The 27,778-nt window shown below is 39.4% G+C and overlaps 1 protein-coding gene and 2 pseudogenes across 2 annotated transcripts in view; 2 read left to right on the top strand and 1 right to left on the bottom strand.

The window, feature by feature from the left end:
- Positions 1 to 25,447, top strand: part of PTPDC1 (protein tyrosine phosphatase domain containing 1) — a 95,850-nt gene extending 70,403 nt beyond the window's left edge. The window contains exons 2-10 of one of the 2 annotated variants that reach the window (XM_036021466.1): positions 283 to 346; positions 822 to 993; positions 3,204 to 3,284; positions 3,511 to 3,629; positions 4,663 to 4,800; positions 6,794 to 8,022; positions 17,721 to 17,906; positions 20,022 to 20,132; positions 22,195 to 25,447. In XM_036021466.1, the coding sequence (XP_035877359.1) occupies positions 286 to 346; positions 822 to 993; positions 3,204 to 3,284; positions 3,511 to 3,629; positions 4,663 to 4,800; positions 6,794 to 8,022; positions 17,721 to 17,906; positions 20,022 to 20,132; positions 22,195 to 22,314 (2,217 nt within the window). In that variant the 5' untranslated portion in view covers positions 283 to 285 and the 3' untranslated portion in view covers positions 22,315 to 25,447. The remainder of the gene's footprint in view (positions 1 to 282; positions 347 to 821; positions 994 to 3,203; positions 3,285 to 3,510; positions 3,630 to 4,662; positions 4,801 to 6,793; positions 8,023 to 17,720; positions 17,907 to 20,021; positions 20,133 to 22,194) is intronic. The other variant, XM_028531501.2, reaches the window with a different exon arrangement.
- On the top strand, positions 11,197 to 17,081 carry LOC114512510 (annotated as a pseudogene).
- Positions 25,448 to 25,749: 302 nt separating the features above from the next.
- On the bottom strand, positions 25,750 to 27,245 carry LOC114512590 (annotated as a pseudogene).
- Between the last annotated feature and the right edge of the window lie 533 nt (positions 27,246 to 27,778).

Genomic DNA, 27,778 nt, shown 5'->3' with positions numbered 1-27,778 from the left:
AGTTTCTTTGTTCATCGCTATGGAAACAAGTCAGCCTATCCTGAATGGCTGTTAGATCATGCAGAGTGATGCTCGTATCTCAGTGTAACTTCATCACGGAGCAGGCTGGCGCTGACATCTCCTGGCCTCCAGATCTCCTGGCCAACTGCAGCATGCAGGATTCGCCCCAGCGGCTCTCAGCCCTTCCCTTTCTCAGCTCCTTCTTACAGGGCTGCCGACACTCAGCCTCAGGCATCAGACTACGACTCTGTCACCAAGATGCTCTCCTCTTCTTCTCTCCAGGTGATGCTAGCTGCGTCCTCCATCAGCTGTGCCAAGAGAAACCCAACTTGCCCCAAGAGAAAAAGTAAACCTCCTTTTCTTCTTAAAGATTGGCTCACCTTTGAGTTTAAATTTAAGGAATTTGAAGAGGCTGGGCTGTGTTTATACCTTTTTAAATTTTGACAATTCTATATTATATGTTTTACCATCATCTGTTATGCTAAGAGTTTTAGTGACTATGTAATAGGACATAACGTGATTGAATGTTTTGTTTTTATATTAAAAATATAGTTTTTGAACAAACCTCATTCCCTTATGAAAGATCTGCTTTTAGAGTTGCTTCCTCTATGTGACCACTGTGGCATGTGGAAATTGTGTCTGAAAGTGTTTGCTATATTAAGAGATACTGCACTTGGTTTTAATGATTTTAATCTTGACAAAGTAAAGGGGAGTTAGCACCAGCTCCTCATCTACAATCCTGAGACAAAGTGGAAACTGTTCCCCAGGTCACTATTCCATTTGGAGAGTGGAATTTTGAATCCCTTCCTTGCATATTCTAGGCAATTCAGGACGTCCAACACCAAAGTATACAAAAGTGGGAGAGCGTTTACGACATGTCATTCCTGGACATGTGGCCTGCTCTATGGCATGTGGGGGCAGATCATGCAAGTACGAAAATCCAGCCCGCTGGAGTGAGCAGGAGCAGGCCATTAAGGGCATCTACTCGTCCTGGTGAGTGATTTTGTCATCTGTGGTAGCTCTCACCTGCAGTTCTGTAGGAAAAGGGAATGAAGATATCTGTGGTGCCTGGTGGCTGGATGCTGTGGAAGAGGGAGTGTGGGGATTTGAAGTTGGAACCTTGCTTCCAATCCCTGACCTTGCTGCCTGACAAGCTGTGGCCTACGCATACAGGTACTCTGAACCCCATTTTTCTCCTCTGTGAAATGGAAATAATAAAAACAACTCCATAGGGTCTTTTTTTAATTAAGTGAAATAATGTATGTAAATATCTTAAGGAAATGATAACAAGATAAATAGCTTTTAAATTTCAGAAATTGCTAGAAATGTTAAAAATGTTGAGCTATAAATTTGAGAAATTATGAGGTACATATGTAGTTTTCAGTTTCATAAAGGTAAGCCATAGCCTTGTTTAAATTTTGGTCCTATACTCTGAGTGAAAGGACCCATTTTCACACACATACTCTTCTAGTCTGTCTTACTAGGAGTGCAATAAGTTGTTGGTTCAGTGGTTCAATTGAATCATTGAATCATACTGCTTTTTATTATTACTAGTAAACTGTCAAGTATATCTTTTCGGTGTGGTGCTATCTGAAGAGTTTTGATAATCAGACCAAATCCCATTTGAAACACACTTAGAGGAAATCACTGTTTAAAGAATTCTAGTGGTGAGTCATTTTGTATAGCAAGAATTCATTTACATTTTAGATATTTGTCGACAAGCAACTTCAACTTGCAACCCATACTTTTTCATGTTGGATTTTCTGGTTACATGGGTAGTGATGTGGTGGGGGAACCACTGTCACTGTTCTCCGCAGATTATATTCTGGTCTTTCACTGTCATTTTTTTTATTTTATTTTAATCATTGTTCAAGTACAGTTTTCTCCCTTTTACTCCCAATCCAGCCCACCCTCCCAACCCTCCCCACTTCCCTTCCATTACCACCCTCCCCCTAGTTTTTGTCCATGTGTCCTTTAAATTTGTTCCTGTGAACCCTTCCCATTGCCCCCTGAAATTCCCTCTTCTCTCCCCTGTGGTCACTGTCTTTCTTCAAGAATGTTATGAAAAAGCAAACACTGTTCCTGAGGTGTGGTCTGACAAGTAAGTTTCCAATAATGAAGCATAAGGCCACATAAATATTTTTGATTTATTGTTGACTGAACCATCTGAGTCTCTTTTACCTGTTTTGATTTCATGTTACATCTCTTCTCCTATTAAATGCTATTAAATTTGGGGGTTCTAAAGCTTTTGGGGTCCCTGTTGAATTTCAGACATTGCCCTGGGGAGAGGGTTGTTATCTTTTTGGATCCTGCCCTCTTCATTTAATGTTATTTCTCTCAAGTTGTGACCCACAACTTTCAATACACTGCCTGATGTACCTTTTACCAGAATACTGATGAGAAAGTCGACCAGAACAAGGTGAAGTCAGAGCCCTAATGAGGGATAGCCATTTGTTGGGTCTCTGTCTATTTGTATACTCAGTAAACATGCATTTGGCTACAGACCAGGAACTGTGCTAGGCACTTTCAAATTATTATCTCATCTTCATAAAACTCTTGTAAGGTAGGCATTGGTAATGTCATTTTATTGATATAGGCATTGAGGTCCAGAGAAACTAAGTAATGTGCAACACAGCTAGAAAGTAGAAAGGCCAGCATTTGAAACTAGGCCCAACTAATTCCAAAGTTCTTATTTTTTGCTAAATTGCAATAATTCAGCATTTATTTATAACCACATGTGGGGATTTTTGCTAAAGACTTTGCATCCACATCATGTTAAATTTGAACACCAACCCTACGGGGCAGGTATTTTTATTCCAATTAACACATACTGAACTGCAGATAGCTCAAGAACTAGAAATGCCTTCTAGTCAGTCCTCAAATGACTAATAACCTTTGGATAACTCACCTAGACTGTCACCTTTGCTGCCAGTTGAACTTTTCTCTATCATGTGCAGTAGAATCTCTTGAGTGTCCTTAAAAATGCTTTGTTGTAGTCTGTAAATACTTTTTCCAGAGATTTAAGCAGCTAGTGTATTTTAGAATCTTAATCATAATGCAAAATTGAAGCCAGATTTGTATAGGAATTCTTATCTTACAGAGTTATTGAAATCATAGGAAAACTAGTGGACTGCTCTCTCAGTCCTTGGAGCTGGAACATTCTGGATTTTGTGTGTCTTACCAGTCCCTCCTCCCATCTGTAGGGTCACTGATAACATCTTGGCAATGGCTCGCCCATCCACTGAACTCCTTGAGAAGTACCGCATCATTGAGCAGTTTCAGAGGTAAATGCCACATTGTTTACACACAGTTTTGTAAGCCAACCTGTAAGTTTTCTCCTTCATTGCTTTTGGCTTCGATGGAAACGTATTTTCATTTTAATGATAGATATAAATAGCTTATTTCAAATAGGTAATTTGAGAATAATTAATATTGTTTATTAATGCCAAAAGTCATTTAACAGTGCTAGCTAGCTGCCGATATGACTAACTTTTTTCTTTTTCCTTTGAGTCATGGCTTAAAAACAATCATAAACCTGCAGCGGCCCGGTGAGCATGCCAGCTGTGGGAACCCTCTGGAACAGGAAAGTGGTTTCACGTACCTTCCTGAAGCTTTCATGGAAGCTGGCAGTAAGTCCTTACACACTCCTACCCATGAGTTATCAAGGGCAGTACTCAGAGCCTTTTGTCTGCTCAGCTCTTAGATTTAAAAGGTGATGGAAATAAATGCTTACTGCATGGTGGTAGGGCTCCTAAAACATGAAGATGAGTTAATTTTGACTTTAAGGAATGCTACCTTTTGTGTGTGTGTGTGTGTGTGTGTGTGTGGTATTGCTGTGGAAAGTGCAGGCTTTCTCTGTCTATGAGAGGGACCTTGGGAAGAGAGCATGTAGAAATAAGGGTACAATTTGATTAGTGCCTGCATTGATGAATAGTAACAGTATGTCAGACCTATCGTCTCATTTTTATCCTTAAAACAGTTAAGTAACATAGCACACGAGACCACACACACTTACCAAGTTCTGATTTGCTCAGGGTCATACAACTTAACCATGTTAAAGGATTGGAAGCCAGGACTCTCTGTGGCTTTTGCTATGACACATCAGTTCTGCCCCTGGGTAGGATGCCGGGATTCTCTATGTGGCAATTCCAGAAGCATCTTAGTCATGGGAGATTTGGGGTGGAATTACACCAAGCTGGAAAGAATCAATCTGTGCAATTTTGGAATGTTTTTTTCAAGAAGCCACATCTAGTTCTTTTTCCCCCCCTAGGTTGAAAATGTGTATGTACCATCTTCTGCCATTTATCAGTCATTTTAGATGCATTTCTAAAGTTCAGGATCATATGCTTTCTCTCTGTAGCTAAGATGTTTTGGTATAGATTATTGACTTTAGTAATTTGCAATCCTGCTTTTTCATAATTCTTTCTGACTGAGTTTTAGTAGGAAATGCCTTAAATAATATGAAATGTGCTTTGTAAGAAATGTTAACAATAAATTTCTTGGAAATGTAAAAAGTCTATTATTCTGGGCCTATACTTCCACTGAGATCTGCATGCCTTATAGCTTTCTACTCTTTATGAATTCACTCACTTTTTTCAAATATCCTTGCAAGTATTTTTCTTGTATGCTGACTTTTTTCCTGTTCTCTTTTCCATTGCCCAGTTTATTTCTACAATTTTGGATGGAAGGATTATGGTGTAGCATCACTTACCACTATATTAGATATGGTGAAGGTGATGACATTTGCCTTACAAGAAGGAAAAGTAGCCATCCATTGTCATGCAGGGCTTGGTCGAACAGGTAAATTCTAGGAGATAGTTTTGTTGTCTGGAGCATATTTAAACATATAAAGAATAACATTTTTAATACCCAGTGTCTTTAAAAACGTGATTTTCCATAACCAAATAATAGAGAAAATAACAAGCATTGTTTCAACTACTGTTCTATTTACACTTGCTCTCTTACTAAGTCTTTAGCAAGAATGTGAGTTTTGAAGACACAAAAGTAATTTGCTACCTCCAGTAAGTGGCAGAGCCAAGATTTACATTCATGGCTGTCAGAATACATGTTTGTGCAGGAGAGTCTATCTGTATCTAGAATTCTATATAAAAATCAGTGATAAAAAGGCAGGAAAATCTCTGTGCCATGCTGATATGAGGGTAGAAATAAAGACTGTTGCATTGGAATCTTAATTGCCATTTGGTTCAGCCAGATACCTTAGCTGACTCTGTCCACAGTGTACCTGTATATCTGCCATAGAGTTTCCCACCTGGTCAGGAATTTTGTCAGGATGTGGATACAGTCCGGCTAAATATCATCAGCTCTCATGGTTGAGACAAAATTTTTGCTGTTCTAGGATTCCATGTAATAATAGGTCTGCGGATATTTCATATTTCCACTAAAGACTTTCCCTGTCTTAGTGAAAATGATATGTTGGACCCTACCTTCCACATACTGAAAGAACATGCAGTATTTGGAGATTCTGATATATGTAATGAGATTCACAGCTTTGGTGAATCACACAAATGTCTTTTGATTGCCTTTTACTTAGATAATAATTAACTGTTTTAACTTATTGATTAATGATCACTTTTTCAATATTCATTTTAATTTGAAATTAATAAGAATGCCTAATATTTATACTGTAAAGGCTGTTTTCCTTAATATTAAGTGCTTGTAGCAATATATAATTATATCTGGTATGGAGAAAAACACATATTAGTGTAAAGACAAATCTGCAAGAAGAATTTGTCAGGAAGAAAAGTTTGTGAATATGAATAATTCCCAAATCTAAAAATGTCCAAGTTGGTAGAATGCTAGGCAGGAAAGTGTCAACAATTGATAGCAAAGGCAGAAGTGGGAAGTTCCAAGAGCAGTGTATGAATCCACTGCACAGAAATTTTCAGAAATTGTTAAATGGGAAATAGAAGCAGGATTTTACTTCTCCCATTTTGGAGTTGGACATAAGGAAGATAAACATGCCAGGTCATCCCCCTTTTACTCCACAATTACTCAGCCATTCCCCTTCACACTTAGTCATCCCCCCTTACTGCATACTTACTATTCAGTTGTTACCCCTCAGTCCACACTGATGCAGTGATCCCCCCTTATTCCATACCTACTCACTCATCCCCATCACTCCACACTTACTGAGTCAGCCCCCTCACTTCACAGTCATCCCCTATCACTCCATACTTCAGTTATTTCTCACCTACTCTGTATTTATTGTCATTCCTCACACTCTCCACAGTAGTCATTCTCCCTCACTTCACATTTAGCCATCCCCCCTCATGCTACACTTGTCACTCCCCCTTACTCCAAACTTAGTCACCCCCTCTCACTCCACTTTTGCTTGGTCATCCCTCAGTTATTCTGCACTTACTCAGTCATCCTCTCCCCATGCCACATTTACTCAGTTATTCCTGAGTATTCATTCATTCCACAACTACTCAGTCATCTCCCCTTATTCCATCCTATTCAGTCATCCTCCCTTCGTCCACGCTTAGCTTCACTGGGACAGTTTCTCTGTTTGCCCCTGGGTATAAGGGTCACTAAGTGTTCTCAGTCAACATGAGTGGTACCATATAGACAGGTAAATACATAAATACCTTTGCAAAAATTTACAAAATTATATTATCCTTAAAGTGTTGTTCTATTTATATGGTTTTCTAACAAATATCAAATTTAAATTGTCAAAGATATATATATAGATATCTATCTATCTATCTATCTATCTATATATATATCTATATATGGGCTTTTCTCATCCAGTTCTTTCTTCTTCTTGACTTAGGTGTTTTAATAGCTTGTTACTTAGTTTTTGCAACAAGAATGACTGCTGATCAAGCCATTATATTTGTTCGGGCAAAGCGACCTAATTCCATTCAAACTCGAGGACAGCTACTGTGTGTGAGGGAATTTACTCAGTTTCTGATTCCTCTTCGCAACATATTCTCTTGCTGTGACCCCAAAGCACATGCTGTCACCTTAACACAGTATCTGATTCGCCAGCGGCATCTACTTCATGGATACGAGGCACGACTTCTGAAACATGTGCCAAAAATTGTCCACTTCATATGCAAATTGTTGCTGGACTTAGCTGAGAACAGGCCCATTGTGACAAAAGTGGTAGAAGTACCTGGCCTCTCTGCTGAAATCGAAAAAACTGTTTCTGAGATGGTCACGATGCAGCTGGATAAAGAGTTACTGAGGCATGACAGTGATGCATTGGACTCTTTCACCCCCACTGCAGTGGTGGCAGATTTGAAGAATCAAGATGTGATTCTTTCCAGTGAACAAGAGTTTGACCCTCTTTGGAAAAGGCGTAATGTAGAGTGCCTTCAGCCCCTGACTCACCTGAAAAGGCAGCTCAGCTACAGTGACTCAGATTTACAGAGGGCAGAGTCACTTTTGGAGCAGTCGGGGACTCCATGGACGGTGCCTGCTCAAGTCTCGTTTTGCCACAGCCCCAGGCAACAGACACCCATTAGCCACCATGACGCTTCACAGACTCCACAGCTGGATTTCAGTAAGGAAATGCTGATCTGCAATACATTTTCTTTCTGGAATCAGGCTAAATTTAGAGACTTAGAAGAATTCAAAGATGATGGGTCACCAATTTCCCAAAAGAAGAATATTCCAAAGGAAGTACAACGGAGTAAAACCTTCTCTTCAGGTGTTTCTGGATCATACAACCCTGGTGAACCAGTTACATCCAGTGTTGCAAATATCCCCAAGGAACCAAACTGTTCTCCCCAGCAAGGCATCCTGTGTCTGTATGAAGTTCATGGTAGCTGCAGCAGCCCTCTGGACTGTGGCTCTGGCCCCAAAACACAATCTTCGCAGTCATCAATTGGACCTAAAACCCAAAACAGCAAAGACGCGCCTGAAGTTGCTCCACACACTGCTCTGCAGTCTGAATTGAGTGTTGAAAAAAGGAGAATACTGGCAGCCAAAGCCCTGGCAAACTTAAGTGAGTTTGCAGAAAAGGAGGAAGTGAAAAGGAAGGTAGAAATGTGGCAGGTATTTGAATTTCATTTAATTACATATGCTTGGGAAATACTTATATCAGTGCAAAAAACATCATGCATTTTCCCAAATTTTTTTGTTGTAGGAATTTGAAGACCTGTTGGTATACTTTTGAACTTCAGGTTTCTCGGCTATAACAGGAGCCTGATGACATAGAAATGACAGACACAGGCTGTTGTGCAGGCTTGCTTCAGTCTCCTCTGAAAGAAAGCTCTTAGCACTTTGCAGGGTGCTTGAGTAAGAAAAGCATGGATATGATTGATATAAGTAGCATCCTTTTTTCTTGCTGGGTTTGTGAGATACACTGACAGGCAGATGGACAGGCCATAGCAAACAACTTAAACCTGACCTGAAGGATCTCAAGGTCAACCCAAGGCCTAGCAGGGAACCACATTTTGAGAACCACTGACTCATGCATGAAATCAGAACAAATTCTTTTTCAGAGATCATCTGCACAAGTATTGAGTGAGGTCAGGAGGAAGCATGACCAATGCTGTCTGCTCATATTCCCTCTTGTAGACTCCCCAGTCCTGCCCCAGTGAGGCAGCTGCCATAGCTGGAAGTCAAATGGGAGTGACTACAGAGTATCTGTGTGCTGAGATTAGGTCTTTGGGATCCGTTTCTTGGCTTTTATTTAAATTAGAATGTAAAATTTAAAATTTTCATCCTTTTTTGTGTTGAACTTCCAACACAAAAGAGTGTTATACAGTCTTAAATCAGCAATACTCTGCCCTGAATGGGCAGCTGAACTAGAGAAAAGGCAGGCCTTATAAACTTAGTTATCAAAAACAGGTAAACTCCCCAAATGTGGGACAGTGGAATCTTGACTTGTTAGTCCATAATCTACTACAAGTTATTTGTATAGCTGCTTTTCTCTATTCTGCCATTAATTAAGCAAGGTGGGTATACTTTCAAAGAGGGCCAGGACCTCCAGATGCGGAGGTGGTAAAACAGGCATGGAGCCTCGCACCCACTTGTAATTGGGGAGGAGAGCACTTTACACACTTTCTCCATCAGAATTGTGTTTTGCTGAACAAATAGTTAAATGTATTATTTTTTCAACATGAAGTGTGTTCTTTATTTCCTACTTGTAAATTAACAAGCCTTCTAGTCAGTTGGCAGATCTTTCTGCTGCATCACTGTGTGTCACGATAGCTTGCAGTAGATCCTTTGGCTTTGTGTGTGACAGCTCATGTCTTCTTGAGGGTCAGCCCCACTTGTGTGCATACTGCTCAGTGCAGTACATGAGCCAGATTGTTTCAACATACAACATATGAAAGCATTTCTAGAGGTGAACACAGCACACAACCTTTTGTTTGGAAAGGTTTACCCTTTTTTTCTTTTCTAGATTTTTTTATGAGCCTTTCAGTAATAAAAACAAATTAGTTGAATTCTAGAAAGAGTTGAATGAGGCTTCAGGTTAAGATGGTGGAAGGTAATCATGTCCTCCCACAATTACATCAAAATTACAACTAAACTACAGAACAACCATCATTCAAAACTGCCTGAAACCTTGCTGAATAAAAGTCCTATAACTAAAGATATAAAGAAGAAGCCATGTAGAGACCAGTAGTAGGGGCAGAACTCAGAACAGCCTGGTCCCATACCCATAGTGTAGTGGTTAAAAATAAGGAGGGCTGTCTCCACTGTGGAGGGCCCCTTGAGAAGTGAGGGATCCCAGACCCACAGCAGGTTCCCCCTGCCGAAGCTTTCAGTCCAGAAAAGTCCCTATAACTTCTGGCTGGGAAAACTAGTGGGTATGGTGGCTAAGTGAGATGGAGGGCTTCTGGAGTCCCAGGTATTCCTCTGAAAGTGCCCATGCACAGACTTACTCAGACTCACAGCAGCTCAAAATGCATTAGGGACATACAGAGAGGAACTAAATTGTTCAGCAAAGGTGGGGAAGTTTTCTTCCAGACAGAAGTACTAGCAGAGGCCATATTTTCTTTGCTGACTTCTCTCTACAGAGCCTGCAGGTGGGCATCATATCTGAGTCTCTATCAACCTGGCTAACACAGTTCGCCCTTCCCTGGTTATCTCCTGAGACCCTGTTTCACCCAACTTCCAGGTCCACCCAACCATTCCCAGTGTCTTTTCCATACTAATGGTCTGTTTTGATTCATGCTGCAGACTTTTCTAAAATCTCAAACAAGCAGCATCTTGTCTTGGCATGCTTCATACCTCTTGCTAAGTGGCCCCCACCCTGGCCTGGCACTATCAGCAGCCGGCCTTGGTAGGCAGCTTGGACTCTCCCAACCATCTCCAAGCCCAGTACAAGTAGCATCTATCTGAAGATCACTTTGAAGCACTTTTCCAGTGTCCCAGGCAGGGCACAGGAAGCAGCTGACTTTGGCCTGCACCTCTTGGGAGGCCCCAGAGTCAGTGTACCTGTTAAATAGCTTCAGACCATGCCAAAGCACCACCAAACCACCTCCACAAGCAACACACTCAAGGGGTGGACTTTAGTGGGCACCAGAGCCCCACTGAAGCCAGTCCTGCTCTATGGGGCAGGTCCTCCTGAGTCGTCATGGCCAGAATGTCTGGGGATAAATCCTACCCACTGATGTACCAACAGCAATCAAAGCTCAACAATAACAAGAGGGTGCACACAGTCCAAGTAGTGGACACACCTGAAATACCCATATAAGGTGACGGGAGGCTGTGCCATTGGGCCCCTTAAAACACCTACTATATAAGGCCAATATACCAAGACCAGGAAACATAGCAGCTCTACCTAATACATAGAAACAAACACAGGGAGACAGCCAAAATGAGGAGACTTGTTCCAAATGGAACATGTCCCAAATGAAAGAATAAAATAAAACTTGAGAAAAAGAACTAAACAAAATAGAGACAAACCATCTATAAGATGCACAGTTCAAAACACTGGTTATGAGGATGCTCAGTGATCTCAGTGAGAACTTCAACAAAGATAAGCATAAAAATGGAGATAGAAAACAAAAGAACCAGTCAGAAATGAAGAATACAATAATTGAAATGAAAAATATATGGAATCAGCGGTAGAGTACATGAAGCAGAAGATCAAACCAGTGATTTGGATGCTAAGGAAGCAGAAAACACCCAATCAGAACAACAAAAGGAATAAAAACAAATGAGGATACTAGAAGAAGCCTCTGGGACAACTTCAAGCATATCACTGTTCACATAATGGGGGTACCAGGAAGAAAAGAGAAAGAACAAGGTGCTGAGAACATGTCTGGAAAAATGATGATGGAAAATTCCCCTGACCTGGTGGAGGAAATACATGTCCAGGAAGTACAGAGAGTCCCAACCATGATGAACCTAAAGAGGCCCATACCAAGATGCGTCATTATTAAAATTCTGATGGTAGGTCTTGCCGCACATGTGCACATGTGCAATGTACCCAGCATGAAAGTTGCAGCTCTGATCAGTGGTGGGAAGGACAGCTGTTGCCTGGCAGGAATGGACTGCATCATAATGTAACAGCTGTCCTTCCCACCACTGATCATGCCAGGCATCAGATTGTTGGTTTAGCAAATCTTAGACCAGCTGAAAATCAAGTGCGGTCAAATGAACTGGATAGCTACATGTATCAGACAGTAGGTCATCATGCCATTGATTTGTACGCAGTGGCTCTTCCCCTCTGTTGCTTTACCATAAGAGGAAGGTGTGTGGATACAGGACAAATGTGAAGGTGGTAAGGTTAAAGGTCTCTGACCTTTTGAAACTTGTTAAAGAAAAAGAAAAAGTGGAAGGAATATAAGTAGGTTCTATACTTTTTTATTATCAGTGTGTTGGAGTTGAAAATGTATATAAAAGGCTTAATCTTCAGCTTTCAACTTACCTTTGGCCAAGAAACCAAGACTTGTTCCAAGAGATGATAACATTCAGGCAATCATCATCAAAGTAGCAACTTTGAATTTAGAGCTAGTTAAGCATGTTGGAAAAACTCTGGATCAAATGGAGCCTTATCTCTTAGACCTTTCGGAGAAATACAGAGTTCATGTTTGTGGAGATGGTGAAGAGTATGAAACATTCACTTTGGATTGTTCTCTAAGAAGAAAATAATTATAGATTCATGAGAAGTAGTCATACATTCAGCTGATGTGTTTGTACCTGTGGCTTACCTACGCTTTTTAGAATTGTACTTGGAAGGCAAAATGTCCCCAGTGACTGACAACTACTGAACATTTCATTATCTACATAATGCTTTTTTTTTACTGTTTTTAGCTAAGATTTATTTGTTTGTTTTTAATTCTTAAAAAGCATTTTTGAACATTGTTTACTAAGCTGCCATATTTATGTGAAAAAAATCACCTACCATTTCCTCAATTATTATGTCCAGCTTTTTCTCATTACACCTTTGATTCTTAAAAATATGTATCATCTTCCCTGGCCTCAGAGCATTGTCCCATAAACCAAAAGGTAGCAGGTTTGATTCCCGGTCAGGGCACATGCCCAGGTAGCAGGTCCAGTCTCTGGTCAGGATGTGTATGAGAGGCAACCAATTGACATTTCTCTTCCTCTAACTTTCTTTCCCTTCCACTCTCTGTAAAAGTCAGTAAGTATACACTCTCATGAGGGTAAAATATATGTGTGTGTGTGTGTGTGTGTGTGTGTGTGTGTGTGATCAGAGAAAGTTAATAGAACCATTTATTAATTAGGGAAATGTGAATGCTTTGTTCATTATGTTGTCAAGTTATTCTGCATTCATTCTGACTTGTTAACACATCCCATTCACGTCCTCTATATTATATGTGCCTTTTTTCTTTACTTTTGCTTCATGTTCCTGTGACATTTCTTTCATCACACTGGTTTATTTTCATCTATAGCTCTTTTCTGCTCTCACCTCTGCCAATAATATTATGGTGCAAAAGCATTTGAAAATGAGGATGACAAAGCAACCACTTTATTTAGCCAGTCAAGTTTATTCTGTTGGGCGTCACCAAAGTGCTGTGTCATTTTTGTTTTCAATATATTCATTGTTTCAACATTCATTATTGGACAATCAGAAAGACTATCATTAACTCTTACTGGTTATTTTATAACTGACTTTTAAAAAACAACTTTACAGCACTAACATTAGACAACATTTTAAAAATAGACTTCACTTTTACAGCAGTTTCGGGTTCACAGCAAAATTGAGCATAGCATACAGAGTTCCCATATGCCTCTGCCCCCATACAAACATACAGTTTCCTCATAATCAACATCCCTTACCAGAGTGGTATATTTGTTAAAATTGATGAATTGTGGTGTAAAACATGAACTTTGGTATGTTGATATGTTACCCAAGATTCATAGTTACATATGATTCACTTGTTTATTGTACATTGAGCGGATGCATAATGACATGTACCCATCTTTTGTATTATATAGAAGGTCTTCACTCCCCTAAAAATCTTCTGTGCTCCCAACTTCTGGCAACCATTGATTTTTTTTTATTGTCTCCATAGTTTTGCCTTTTCGAGAATGTCATATAGTTGGGATAATACAGTATGTTGGTATTTTAGATTGGCTTCTTTCATTTAGCAAGGCATATGTGAGGTTCCTCCATGTCTTTTCATGAGTTTTTAAGTGCTGAATAACATGCTATTGTCTGAATATATCAGGTCGTCCAAAAAGTTTGGTTTTTTTCTATAAGATAGTTCTAGTAGCACTGAGTTGTCTTTAACTTTATTCAAAACAATTTTCTTAGATTGTACTGTGGCAGCTGTCATATCAACATGTAGGGGTTTTTTTGAACTATCAAAATTGGAGAATTTTTGTGTAGCCATTTTAATACTGAAGATGGAAGAAAATACACATTTTTGACATGTTATGCTTTGATATTTCAAGAAAGATAAAAATGCAACTGAAGCACAAAAATTTGTACAGTGTATGGAGAAGGTACTGTGACTGATTGAATGTGTCAAAAGTGGCTTGCAAAGTTTCATGCTGAAAATTTCTCACTGGACATGCTCCAGAGTCAGGTAGACACGTTGAAGTTGATAGTGATTAGTGATCAAATCAAGAGAAGAGAACAGTCAATGTTATAACACATGAGAAATAGCTGAAATACTCAGAATATACAGATCAATAAAGTTATTGGTGAAAATGAAAAATGTCTTTTATTTTATGGAAAAAAAAATGGATTTTGGCCAAACCAATACCACAGTTTATCCATTCACCTACTGAAATACATCTTGGTTGCTTCCAAGTTTTTGCAATTATGAATAAAACTACTGTAAAACAAAAATAAATAAAATGCTAAAAGTTAAAGACAAAGAGAATCTTAAAAACAGCAAGAGAAAATCGTTTAATTACTGACAAGAGAGTTCCTATTAGACTGTCAGCTAATTTCTCAACAGAAACTTTGGAGGCAAAAAGGGATTGGCAGGAAATATTCAAAGTAATTAAAAGCAAGGACCTACAACCAAGATTACTATACCCAACAAAGCTATCATTTAGAATTGAAGGACAGATAAAAAGTTTCCCAGTGAAGAAAATGCTAAAGGAGTTCATCACCACCAAATTAGTATTATAAGATGTTAAAGGGTCTTTTTTAAGAAGAAGAAAAAGATAATAAATATGAATAATAAAATGGCAATAAATACATGTCTATCAATTACTTTAAATGTAAATGATTTAAGTGCTTCAGTGAAGAGACATCAGGGAGCTGAATGGACAATAAAACAAGTCCCTTATATATGCCGTCCATGGGAGACTCACTTCAGACTGAAAGCCAGACACACACTGAAAGTAAAGGGATAGAGAAAGGTATTTCATGAAAATGGAAATGAAAAAAAAAACAAAAGTTGGGGTAGCAATACTTATAGCAGAAAAATAGACTTTAAAATAAAGGCTGTAAGAAGAGACAAGGAAGGACTCAGTAACTCTACTTACAAGTATTTATGCAAAGAAACCCAAAACACTAAATTGAAAAGGCATATATTCACATATTCATTGCAGCAGCATTTACAATAGCCAAGATATGGAAACAAACTAAGTGTCCACCACTAATGAATGCATAAAGAAGTGGTGCAGCTATACAATGCATTATGACTCAGCCACAGAAAAGAATGAAATCCTACTATCTACAACAACATGGATCGATGTAAAGGTGGTTTTGCTGAGTGAAATAACTCAGACAAAGACAGATGTCAGATGATTTCACTTACATGTGGAATCAAAAAACAAAATAAATGGCCCTGGCTGGTATTGCTCAGTTGGTTGTGCACCCATTGAGTAAAAGGTTGCTGGTTCGATTCTCAGTCAGGGCACATGCCTGGATTCCAGGCCCAGTTCCCACTTGGGGTGTGCGAGAAGCAACCAATCAATGTTTCTCTCATCGATGTTTCTCTCCCTCTCTTTCCCACTCTCTATAAGTAAATAAATCTTTAAAAAATAAATAAGCAGAATAGAAACAGACTCATACAAGGGGGAACCCCCCAAAATGGAATTTATTTATAAAATTGTATATTTATTCAATGTACTGTCCATTTGATGTAATACATCTGTTGAGACTTTTTTCCCACCACTCAAAGCAGTTGTGCAACCCTTCAGTTTTGATACCTTTAAGTGCTCCTGCTGTTTTTTGTTTCACCTCTTCCACATTGGCAAAATGTTTTTCTTTGAGAACTGTGTCATCGGGGAAAAAAGTAGTCACTCAGGGCAAGATCATGTGAATAGGGAGGATGGAGCACAGGGGTCATGCTATATATGGTCAAAAATTCCTGAACACTCAGTGTGGTGTGGGCAGGTGTGCTTATAAATCACCCATCATGAAATGCACTAACAAAGAGACTTCAAAAAAAAATTTACTGAAGCTGAATGCAGCCTCTGGCACACTGATACAAATGGGTTCCAAGAACACTCATCTAGTGGGGGAAAGCCTGTGCTTCAAGGTGTCTGCCCTCCAGAAAATAATTCTGGGTGTTTTTCTGTGGGGGTCCCTCTGGTAGAGAATGGAACATTTTGATGGTTGCCAGAGGGGAGGAAAATCAGGGAACTGGGTAAAAAGGTGAAGGGATTAAGTAAAATGTGGTAATTACAGAATAGTCATGGGGATGTAAAATACAACACAAGGAATATAATCAATATTGTAACAACTGTGTACAGTGTCAGATGGGTACTAGACTTATCAGGGTGGTCACTTTGTTAGTTATATAAATGTCTAACCACTGAAACTAATTCAGGTGTTGTACACCTGAAACTAATATAATACTGTGCAGTAGAATTAAAAACCTAAAAAGTTATTTTTTAAAAAAGTAAAATGAACATGACTTACATAGCATAATGTCGCTTGTGCCTATACTAGGCCCTTTCTTGTCTTTTATCTCATGTGATTTTCACAGTAATCCTTTGAGGCAGATGATAGTATTTACAGGTCCTTTGTTAATCTGTGCAGTCCTTATAAATTAAGTATCACCGATGGGGAAACTAAGGGTCACAGGTGTCAGGTGACATACTTGCAGTCGTATGGTCCAAATGCATCAGAGCCAGGATACAGCTCATGTATTTAATAACTTTAATCATTTTTATGTCTTTTCCTAAATCCATTGAAGATTTCAGAAAACGTCGATATAACAGTCATTTACTAAGAGGGTCTTTGAGCTTGTCATTTCTGTCCAACTTGTCTTCTCAAAGTACTGGCTTATTTATGAGATGATAAAGAGAACCCTAGTGCCAGAGTGTCATGGCAGGAGTATCACAGACTAGGATGGAATAGACCTGGGTGGGAATGCCTGTTTCTCAATTTGGGCTCCTGGGCAAGTTATTTCATCTTTCCTGAGCCACCCCGTACATTTGTCTGTAGAAGGGCCTCATTGATGGGTTGCTGTAGAATCAGAGGTAAGTCATGTATTATCATTTCTGTCATATGGTAACTTCTACAAATATTGGAATGGGCGAAGGAATGAATGGTAGCAATTACTGTGCTTATTATTGTTGCAAACATTTTATTTACTAAAATATAAATCTAAAATTAAATGTCCTGTCAGAAATTAAAATTCTTACCTCGCTTTTCCCCTACTCTGTAAGGTAAAGTTTTAAAATCACTTGTCTAAATTATCTCTAGGTACTTGGAGTAGTGGCTAGACTTCCTACTTGTTTTCACTCTTATCAAATTTCCAGGTACAGGTTTTATTATTTGTTAAATTCTACATAGTATTCTAAAAAGGAATTTGAAAGTAGCACATATACTTCACTTACCAATTTCAGGCACCTTTGGGGGGTGCACTTTGAAGTTTCAGTCAGAAGCTTTACCTTATTTCAGGTTAATTTGCAAATGTTCTCTTACTTAGGATTTTCAATCTACCATTCTACTTCATTGCAGTAAATATTTCTGTTTTGCTTACCAGGACCTGAAAAAGCAGACTCCCCTCCTGAACTGTTCTGTGTTTTCTGAGTGAAGTGAAGAACTAGGTTAACTAAGGCCTTCTTTGCACTAGGAGCTTTAGCAGACCTCAGTCATAAATACCTGTGGGGTACGGGTACATTTAGTAGAAGGAAAACAGGCTTATAAAAGTTCTATATCTCAATCCAATGTGCCTCCTGGAAGTGGGGATCCTGGGAAGGGTCCCAGTCCATACCCAGAGCCTAAGACTTTTCTCCTAGACAGCCTGAGGATCTTCAGATACCAAATGGTGCCTTGCTCCCTCTCCCCCTCCCTCCCTCCTCTCTTCATCTTTCTCTCTCCTCCCTCTTTCTCCCTCTTCCTTTCTTTTTAGAAAGAACTGAATTCCCGAAATGGAGCTTGGGAAAGAATATGTGGTGAAAAGGATCCTTTCATCCTGTGCAGTTTGATGTGGTCATGGGTGGAGCAGCTGAAGGAGCCTGTGATAACCCAAGAGGACATGAACATGTTGGTTGACAGGCATGCAGATACTGCAGAAGCTCTGTTTTTATTAGAGAAGGTAAATTAGCTGTTGGACCAGTTTATGACATTAACTGTATAGGTTTCACAAACTTAAAAAAATTATAAAAAGGGAATTCATATGGAATCCCATATCTGGGTCTAATTTAAGTTTTTCATGATAAAAGAAGAAATACTCAGTATAAACATTTAGAAAATAAAAAGGGAGCCCTGGCTGGTGTGGCTCAATGGATTGCGAACCAAAGGGTCACTGGTTCAATTCCTAGTCAGGGTACATGCCTGGGTTGTAGGTCTAGGTCCCCTATTAGGGGCCTATGAGAGGCAACCACACATTGATGTTTCTCTCTTTCTCCCTCCTTTCCCCTCTCTCTAAAAATAAATAAATCTATTTTTTAAAAAAATAAATAATAAATAAAAAGAGAAATGCCCATAACCCAGAGAAGAAATACCCAGAATAAACATTTAGAAAATAAAAAATAAAAAGGGAAATGCCCATAATCCCAGGAGAGCCACTTTGAAACATTTTCAAGTCTTTCAGTCTTAACATTGAATATAGTTCTTGGTAAAATCATTTCACATACAACTTTATTCTTCATTTTTGATCAAAATTATACCATAGGTAATTACCATGTTTAGTGTAAGTTTTTCATAAATATTAACTTTGAAGGACAGGTAAATATTCTAACATGAAGGAATATGTCATAATTAACCACTTTCACTTTCAAGTATATATTTCTACTTATTTACCATGAGCAGCATATAATGTGAAGAGCTGTGCAGTAGGTTGGAATATACACTCATTTGTATTTTCTTTGAAAGAGGAGTGTGTCACATACATAGTTATATAGTACATATATAAAATATAGAAGACTATAGAAGGAAAAACAAGAAACTGACAAATAATGGTGGTTGCCTTAAGGAAGACAATGGTTCTAGGAAAGGAGGGACTGATACTAATAGCTCCTTTTATACAGTTTAATATTTTTAACCATATTAAGGTATTAAATTTTCATTTAAAAATACACTTTGTTTCAGGAAGCAGTGTTATTTCCTAAGGAGCCTTGAGTTACATTCTGTGTTGCAGTGCCTCGTTTGCACATCTACTGCTAATGCACACACAGACAACCAGATGTACAGTAGTGTGATGCACATCTTTAAAGATAAAATTTTTCCTGCATTGGGAGTTCTTCTCTTAGGCTGTTTCTCAGCAGTTAAATTATAGAGATGAATCTAGAGAGGGGATAAGAGAGGCAGTTACCCTTCTTGGATGATGGCAGGCTGGGCCCTTGTTACAATGTAATGTCCATTTTCACTTTCTCTCATCCCCATAGTCTGAGAAGGTAGAGAACCTGTTTTACTGAAAAGAGAAGGTGAAGTAACCCACCTAAGGTACATAGCCTGTGTTAGAGCAGAATTCAAACTCCAAAAGCTCTGGCACAAATCTCTGCACCTTTTGTCACATCGTGTGATTCCATCATCACTCGCTCCAACCCCATGTGTAGCATTGACGTTATTTCCAGGTTTTTACTTTTGTAAGCATCACCGATATGATCAGGTATTTCTGTATTTCAGATTATGCCCTTTGAGTAGATGTCCAGGGTGAAGTCAGTGACCCTTAGGGACAATGTGGTCCAATGGTGGGGTTCCTTTGTTTCTCCAATGTGAGCAGCCCCAGGAATCAAGTCAGACTCGTTTGTCAAAGACTGTCTCCCTAGAGTTCTGGCATGCTCCTGAAGGGCTAGAGCACTGTTCTGTCCCTTCTTCCACCTCTCCTCCCTCCATAGCATCTGCAGGGGGCAGGGCATGAAAATCCATGGTTGCTGTGACACATCAGCGTACACCAGCCCAATTGAAACGATTGTGTCCAGAAACGAGAATGGATCATCCCTTCAGTTCACCTCAAGGAAGACATTTCATTTGAAATTGTGCTTCATGTAATAACTAATCAACTTTGATTTTCTCTCCTGAAAGTTTTCAAACACATAACAGTAAACATTGGTAGAGTCCTTGGTAGATAGTGTGGTATTAGAAGTTTTGAGTATTTGATCATAAACCAGTTCCTGGCTTTGCCTTTGCTTTGAGTTCATTTCTTGAGGTATTTTTCAAAAGAAAAAACAAAACTTGTTTTGTTTTGATTTGATTTCTGCACAAATAGGGCCAGCACCAGACTATTCTTTGCGTATTGCACTGCATAGTGAGCCTGCAGACGATTCCTGTGGATGTGGAAGAAGCTGTTCTTGCTCGTGCTATTAAAGCTTTCACTAAGGTGAGTGGCACTGTCCCTTCCCCTTTCAGACCACAAGCAGCATGATCTTTGCAAATTAGAATCCAGAGGTCACCAGCTGCCTCTAAAATAAAACTTTTAGCTATGTTTCCTCTTAATGGAAGTGTGTTTGACATTTCTTGAAAGTAGTTGTAGGCTTTGGCCAAAAAATACCAGCTTTCTAACAGTGGTATTATAAAAAAGCTGACCTGTGAGATTTTATTGGAAGAGAACATTTGAACAAAGAACGTTTATAAAGAGAGAAACAATTGGGTATTGAGAAAGTATTTTTAAATGATGTGCTAGTAGGAGTCAGAGAATCTTGTTGAGCCAATTCTACCTTGGGTCTACACAAGAAATCATCTAGTGAGAATTCGGCATCCAGCATTGATGATTTGGTAGTATGTCCTGGTTAGCAAATCCTTAGCAAAGACTAAAAAAAAAATTTTTTTTTAAATTCCTTTCTCTGCACATCATTTTGGCTTACAGCAAGTCTTCCTGGCTGAAGAAAAGAACCAGGTCCCTGCCAGGTGAAGAGGTTCCTCTCACCCACTCAGCTAATTTGTTGGTACCTCTCTCACTTATGAAAATGTTATTTAACAAAGAACCCAGCTTTTCAATGATAATATCTATGGTAAAGATTAATGATGATAGCAGTTATCTGAACTCATTCATCAGTCCCCTCTCCCTCCATTCCTTCCTAAGTGATATTATTCTGGCAGGCTTTCTTGTTCCTCATCTGGAGCTTTATGGTACTAAGTTTCCAGAGTCAGCAGTGCAAACCCCAATCATGTGGTCCTTTAAGTCTTTATTTTATTACATTTTCATAGACCTTCATAGCCCAAGAGGCTACTTGCTTTGTGGGAAGGGTTGTGGTTTGGTGTTTAACAAAGTAAATAGACAAGACATGTTAATGTTGATAAGAAGCTTCTGCAAATAGGATAGAAAATATAATGGTTAAGATAAAAATATCTGAATTAACTGAAAAAAATCCTTAATATTGGTCTCCAAAAATCCTGGGCTCTTTAAGGAATCCTGTGCGGCATCTGCTTCCTATGTAGTAAAGAGAATGTCTCCCTTCAGGCCAGAGTTTAGCAGGCTTGCTGCTGCCCCTACCTTGAGATCATCAGCCATGATGCAAACACCCTGCTTGTGCAGCCTCCACCTGTGATTATGTTGTTCAAGTTAGAAGGTTGTTTTTCTCTGACCTAGCAGTCTAGTGTCTCCTGCCAATGACCTCAAGCTGGCAAATGAGCTTATTGGCTTGTGAACCGAGTGAAATCCCACACCCTTCCCAGCCCTTCACAAAGGGATAGCCCTCCCTATAGTTGCAGGAGGAAGGAATCACTGGCCAAGATCTGACCCTGTCCTGAGGAGTCACACATTTCTTTGGGATTGGGGTGAAGGCATGCTCTGGTTCTCTGTCCAGCATCACTCCTAATCTTGCAGTGTGATAAACTTGGGCAGACAGCCCACATATGTGTACATGGTGCCTTCCCACAAAGGGGATAGGAAACTGCTATGTACGTTTTTATATGTGTCACACACACATCAGGCTCTCATATTTAGTACTCACAGAACCCTAAGGAGATGGGAATTGTGCTCTCCTTTTTATAGAGAGGTCAGATATGACCCAAGATTGCATGGATAGCAGGTGGAGAGGCAGGCTCCTGTTCAGGTTGCCCCAGTGCAACACTGACAGCTAGTGCACATTGTTTTTGTGAAGAGACCTTTTCCTTGTATCATCAGTGATCAGTCTCTGGATTTGAAACTCACTTCATATTCACTATTGACTTGTTTCCTGACAGGGAGTGAGTATATTATGTATCCAAGCGCTCAATTTAATTCTTCATTTTTTCATTGATATAGTTGGCACTTATATAATTGGCAATTCTAATATAGTCTTTCAATTAAAATTAATGTATGAAATGTGCATACTTTTATATTTATATATAATTTTGTATATAAATATTAGTTCTATTTTTCCACCATATATCTTTTCTCCCAAAATAGATCAGTTCAAATTCTTGTTAGTGTCCTGAAAATAAATTTTCTTTGTCACCAGGTTAATTTTGATTCTGAAAATGGACCAATAGTTTACAATACCCTAAAGAAAATATTTAAGCACACACTGGAAGAAAAAAGAAAAAGGACAAAAGACAACCCTAAGCCTCATGTTTACTGAAGCTGACTTTCCCCTCATGGCGCATATTTTGGACCAGAAGATCAAGATGGCATTTCTGTTCATAGGTGAACAAGTTAAAGTGTGGTGCTGTGTTGTCTCCTGGCACTTTATTTCAGATGCTCTTGGTTTGTGCTAAGAATGACCATTTCTCTTTGGAGCAACTATTTCTTTTAAAATGTCAATGAGCTACATTTTTATGTTAAAAAAATTGCCATAAAGTTGGTGCCACTTTCTTTTATTTATTTTACTGAATTAATATTGTTGTATTAATATTTTAAGTATGTAGTGTTTACATTCTTATTCTTTTTGACATTTTGGAAAAAGTTGTAACTCTTATTTCCAAAACAATTATCTTATTAACATAACTCTTTCTAGAGTTTTTACCAAATAGATGTCAGTGATAAAACCTCACTGTTTATCCATCCCTGATGCATGATGTAAGGAAGTCACCAAGTGTCTTAAACCAAGTGTTTTATATTTATTAATAAGAAGGCTGTTGATATAACATTTTTAAAGGATTTTTTAAAATTGAATGTTTTTTATAAATGTGGCAGAGGGTTTCAAAGTGTATTATTTTTCAGGGTGGTTTAGTTTTACATTAAAGGAATGACTGTGAGATGGTCAGGATTTTTTACTTCTAGAAAGTAGACTTGCTCAGGCTTTTAGATGACTTTGCCAACCTCTAATGTCACAGGAGGCAGGAGTGGCTCTCACACATTAGGCCTTATTCTCACCCCCTTGGGCTGCTGCTGAGCAAAATCGCATCTTTACAAAGGAATTGGGATCAGCTGTGGGCACTGTGCTCACTGTGGGACACTCTCTGAAGCAAGACTCCATGGGAAGGCCTGTCTCATGGCGTGGGCACTGCAGCCCTGCTCTCTCCAGGTGCTGTTTCTGCTCCCCAGAGCCATGTCTGTTCGTGCTGATAGTGTGATAGTGTGAGATCTGGCCCATGCTTCCCAGTCTGCCATTCCATAGACCCAGTTGCCTTTTGACTAGGACAGGTAAGATTTTTTTAAATGAAAATAAAATGAATTTAACCCACTTAGGTTACATTCACCCTACTGGCTTTAGACAAGAAAAAGTAACTGTCTAAACTAGTTCCTTGTAGAACAAAACTATCAGTCAGCTATTGAAGCCATAACTATTATTCATATAAACATGTGGGGTACCATAGGCCAAGCCAGAGAGGATTGAAGTTTTTCCCAATAAAGGTGGTATTAATCAAACCAATTTCAAACTGAAGAAGTTACTACTTAATCATAAAGACAGAATATCAGGGAAAGCTAATTTATAACAAATGAAGTTTCTCTAATCTCTGCATTTGTGAATCAAGCTCTAGCACATTAAAAAAATTTTATTATTAGTCTTAGTAACTCTGGTGGCAAACACTAAATGCCATTTTCTTTCACATTGTTTGAATTGTCTTAGGATATCAAATTCAATGTTTTTAATGAACTGGGTTGCCCATTGCTGATATTTCTCATTTTGGAGTCCCTGGTCTGGATAAGTAGGGGAGAAAATAATTACATTTTATCCAAAGGTACCTTATAAAAATGTGTTTTGCCCAAAAAGGTGTCTGTTCTCTTCTCATTTGGTCTCATGTGGGCAAGCAGCACCATGACTCATTTGATGAGAGCTATTGGCCTGTGAGTCTGAAGGAATCGTTTCGAAGTAAAGGGTAGACCCTACACAGCCACAATGCGACCATGGCAGTGTACACCTAAAATCTTAAGTGCACCAACGTAAAAGGACAGTTGGTGGGAGAATTAATCAAGCTGTCTATAATTATTGTATTTATTTGAATAAAAGTAAAAAGGACAACCTAAACCCTCATCTTGTACTTCTTTAGCTGGAGAGTTGTGCACATCCTGATGATAAGGATGCAGTTTGTGGTTAGATTATCCTGATGGACAGGCTGAGTTGTATGTTGAATAGTCAAGTGGCCAAGCTCTAGGCAGTCCCAGCACTGTTGGTTCAGAATGACCAGGTGAATTGGGGAACTAACATTGAAGAATTCTAAGAGGAATGGGTGAGGAAAAACTCAAGGCTGACAGGATTCCAAACTTTCTATATTCGAATGGATGACTAGGTCTTTCCTGGCCAAAGAATAGAAATTTGCCTATAGGAAGAAGTTATAGGCTTGCAAAATTCAGCTCAACATAAGTGGGAAGGGCTAAGAGCACACACAAAAACTACCTCAGAGAGGCTTATTTATCTTACCAGATTGAGAGAGAAGTATTATTCATAATTGACTGAGGGTGGAATCCCAGTCTGACTAATTCTGAACCATGCTCTCCTCTCACCTGAAGTCACCTACCCATGGAGCTCCTAACCAGGTAGAGCTGCCCAGTATGGAGCCCCCCATCAGGAACCTTGAGGCTCTCTTAGCACTAGACTCCATGATGGTATTACAGAGCATCATTTTGTCTGTAAATGCTATGAAAATGGACCAAGTTTTTGGTCCTCTGGAAAAGGCTGAACTGGCTGTGTTACTCATAACATTTCTAGCATATCACACAGAGGAAGTGGATGATTTCTTGCCTTGTTTTTTTCTATCTTTTTAACATTTGCTGATGTTCTTTGAGATAAGGTACTGCTGGTTCAGAGATTGCTTTGTGCATTAGCATAACTCAGAAGTACTGTGCTGATCAATTTAGTCATATCTTCAACCAGCTTCCCAATATTATCTGAGAAGGAGTATGTGCTTTCATCACTTTGGGTTCCATTAAGTGGCCATATGTCATAATACAGTTTTTCTGTTTTCTCTTAAATGGAAAATGCTTACTCATACACTTCGGTGCTGTTTCAGGCTATTCTTTAGATGTCTGAAAAAAATTTTCCAGGAACAGTGTGTTATAGACAAAATGTATGCCTCAACTTCTTGATTTTTGACATCCTCCAAATTATTTGGGGCCTTGATTAAAAGTGACAGTTTACTTATAAGATCCTCATTGTTGTCCCAAATTAGCAAGCGTTGATACATTTTCAACACAAGTCAAGAGCAACATTCCCTTTGGTGCTTTTTAGTAAATGTGGGCCCAGGATTAGGACCTTATGTCAAGGAGTTCTCTATTCTAGATGGTTGAACATTGTGTACAGATAAAATAACAGGAGAAAAATGCCATAAATCCTCTTATGCAGTAGTGTATTATTTTTTTAGTCATGCCTTTAGGCAGGAGCTGATCTTGATTAGCTGACACTGACAATAAAACTGATTTATAAGCAGTCACAATGGGGACATTCACTACTGGAGCTGTGATAAACCTTCATTCCAAGCCAGCCAATAAAACATGTAGTCGCTGAAAGTAATATCACAATAAGACCTTCATATCATACTCCCTTTTGCACAGAAAATAAAGATTCATGTATCCACTGCAACTTATATCACAACAGAAGTCTATTAGGCTCTTGCTGCCCAGCTTTCTTGATTATAACAAAAACGATATTTTACTCTTAAGATTGCCTATTTGGAGAAGTAGCTGTGTTTTTGGAAATGATTCCTACTTATGTGACCATTTGATCACAGTCTTCAAATACTCCTTGGCTTTGATTCAGTGGATTGCTTGATCATTTTCTTTCTCTTTTTAAAAGTAAAAAATGTAAACAAATGATTCAAACATTGAATTAGGTTGAACCATGTGGAATGGCCATTTCTTTAGGTCGAAATGACCAAATACTAGCCATTGCATATGATTCAACCAAATATTTTTTTTTAATGGACAGAAGAAGCTTCCTTTAATTGGGTGGCACAGGACAGCACAGCTCTCTGCCAAGAGCCATAGGGCCTGACAACCAGCACATCGCAGAGTTTTACAGTAACTATAGATTCAGGAGATGGGCACAAGTGAAATAGAGTTGGGCATCCAGCTACTTGATACCAGTGAGCTCTCTGCCACCCTTCTGCCAGCATCTGGGACAGACTGTGTGGGACAGTGAGAGAGAGCCAAAGTTAAGATCCAGGAGCCTGCCAAACATCAAGGAAGGTGATTCAGGTTAGGCTGTCAATGAGGGAATCCCACATGCTGGTAGTAGTCGTGCTAGGCTGGGATTCATTCAGCTTGAAGACACTCTCCACCACTGAAAGCTCTGTTCTGGTTGTGTCCTGGCCACAGAAGGCACACCAGTTATTCCCCACCATCCCAGCAGTAATTACTTCACTACCTCAGTTCACAGTGCCCGCCACAAGGTGGACCTGAAGGAGAGAGGACAGCTCATCCTGGTCTTCAGTTGAAGTCTTGGGATGTACCAGCTGTCCCTGATTGCTGAGGACACAATAGCTTCCTACTAACACCTGCTCAGCCACTGTCTGTCTGAAGACTTCCACCTTGAGTACATCAGCCAGGATTTCTTGTCTCCCTGTCCAGGTCTGCGTGAACAAAGGCTACATAATCATCGCAGGTGGTGACATTGCCCAGGGCTGAGAGCCTTTCATCTATCCACCAGATCTGCACTGAGTCTGGGAGGGAGTTCTGAATATGTTGCAGCTCCTAGTCAGTGGTGTTGCTGGGTACAAGCAGACCGTGTCTGTTCCCCACACACATACACCTGATGATGCGGCAGCTGGCAATGGATGCATGCACCACTGGGATGGTCTCGGCAAGCTTGCCTTCGAACACAGTGTAGGGTTCCCTGACCCTCCGATGGCCACCAGGCAATAAGTATTGGTAAGTCTGGCAAAGCAGCCAATCTCACAGTCGTTCTCGAATGATGCTCAGACCACCATGAGGCCTTTGTGATTGCCCTCCACATCGACTCTCCAGGTAACCTCAAACTCCACAAGACACAAGTAGGTTTCCATTTGATTCAACCAAATATTAAATGCAGTATTTCTGGGACCACTAGGTGACATTTCCTGGGTTATTATAGCAAAGTTAATTAGAACAGATGATAGATTATTTTCTAAGAATATCCCGTTTGCTGACAGTACAGTCCCAATACAAGTAGAAGAGATCAATATGAGACTCATATTCCTTCAGCAACAGGATTGTACCTACTCTGTGCTTGACCCTCTGCTGATGCTGGGAACACACAGGATCATTTATCCAGTCATACCTCCATCCAGAGTCATATCTAGTGCATGTCCATACCTACCATATCACTTGTTCATGCTGTCTTCTCCCTCTGTCAGCACTCTAATTGAATTCTGCAATGTCTGCCACACAGCTACCTCCTTCAATCCCCACTTCCATTCTTCCTATATAATGCTGGAAGGTTAATTCTCATCACTTTATCATTCTGTCAATCCAGAATGTCCCTCAAAACTTGGCTTTGATTCCTTGAAATAGAATATGTGCTAATTAACTCTTTGTTAAATGTAATTACATTCAACTACCTAATTGCCTCATAGCCCAGGGAGGTGGGGAGGTACTGTGGGCTGAATTATGCCCTCCTAAAATTTCTGTGTTGTAGTCCTAACTCTTGATACCTCAGAATGTGACTAAATTCAGAAATAAAGCCTTTA

The sequence above is a fragment of the Phyllostomus discolor genome, chromosome 3, assembly GCF_004126475.2.
Source record: "Phyllostomus discolor isolate MPI-MPIP mPhyDis1 chromosome 3, mPhyDis1.pri.v3, whole genome shotgun sequence".
Taxonomy (NCBI): domain Eukaryota; kingdom Metazoa; phylum Chordata; class Mammalia; order Chiroptera; family Phyllostomidae; genus Phyllostomus; species Phyllostomus discolor.
This window is presented reverse-complemented; position numbering and strand designations above follow the sequence as displayed.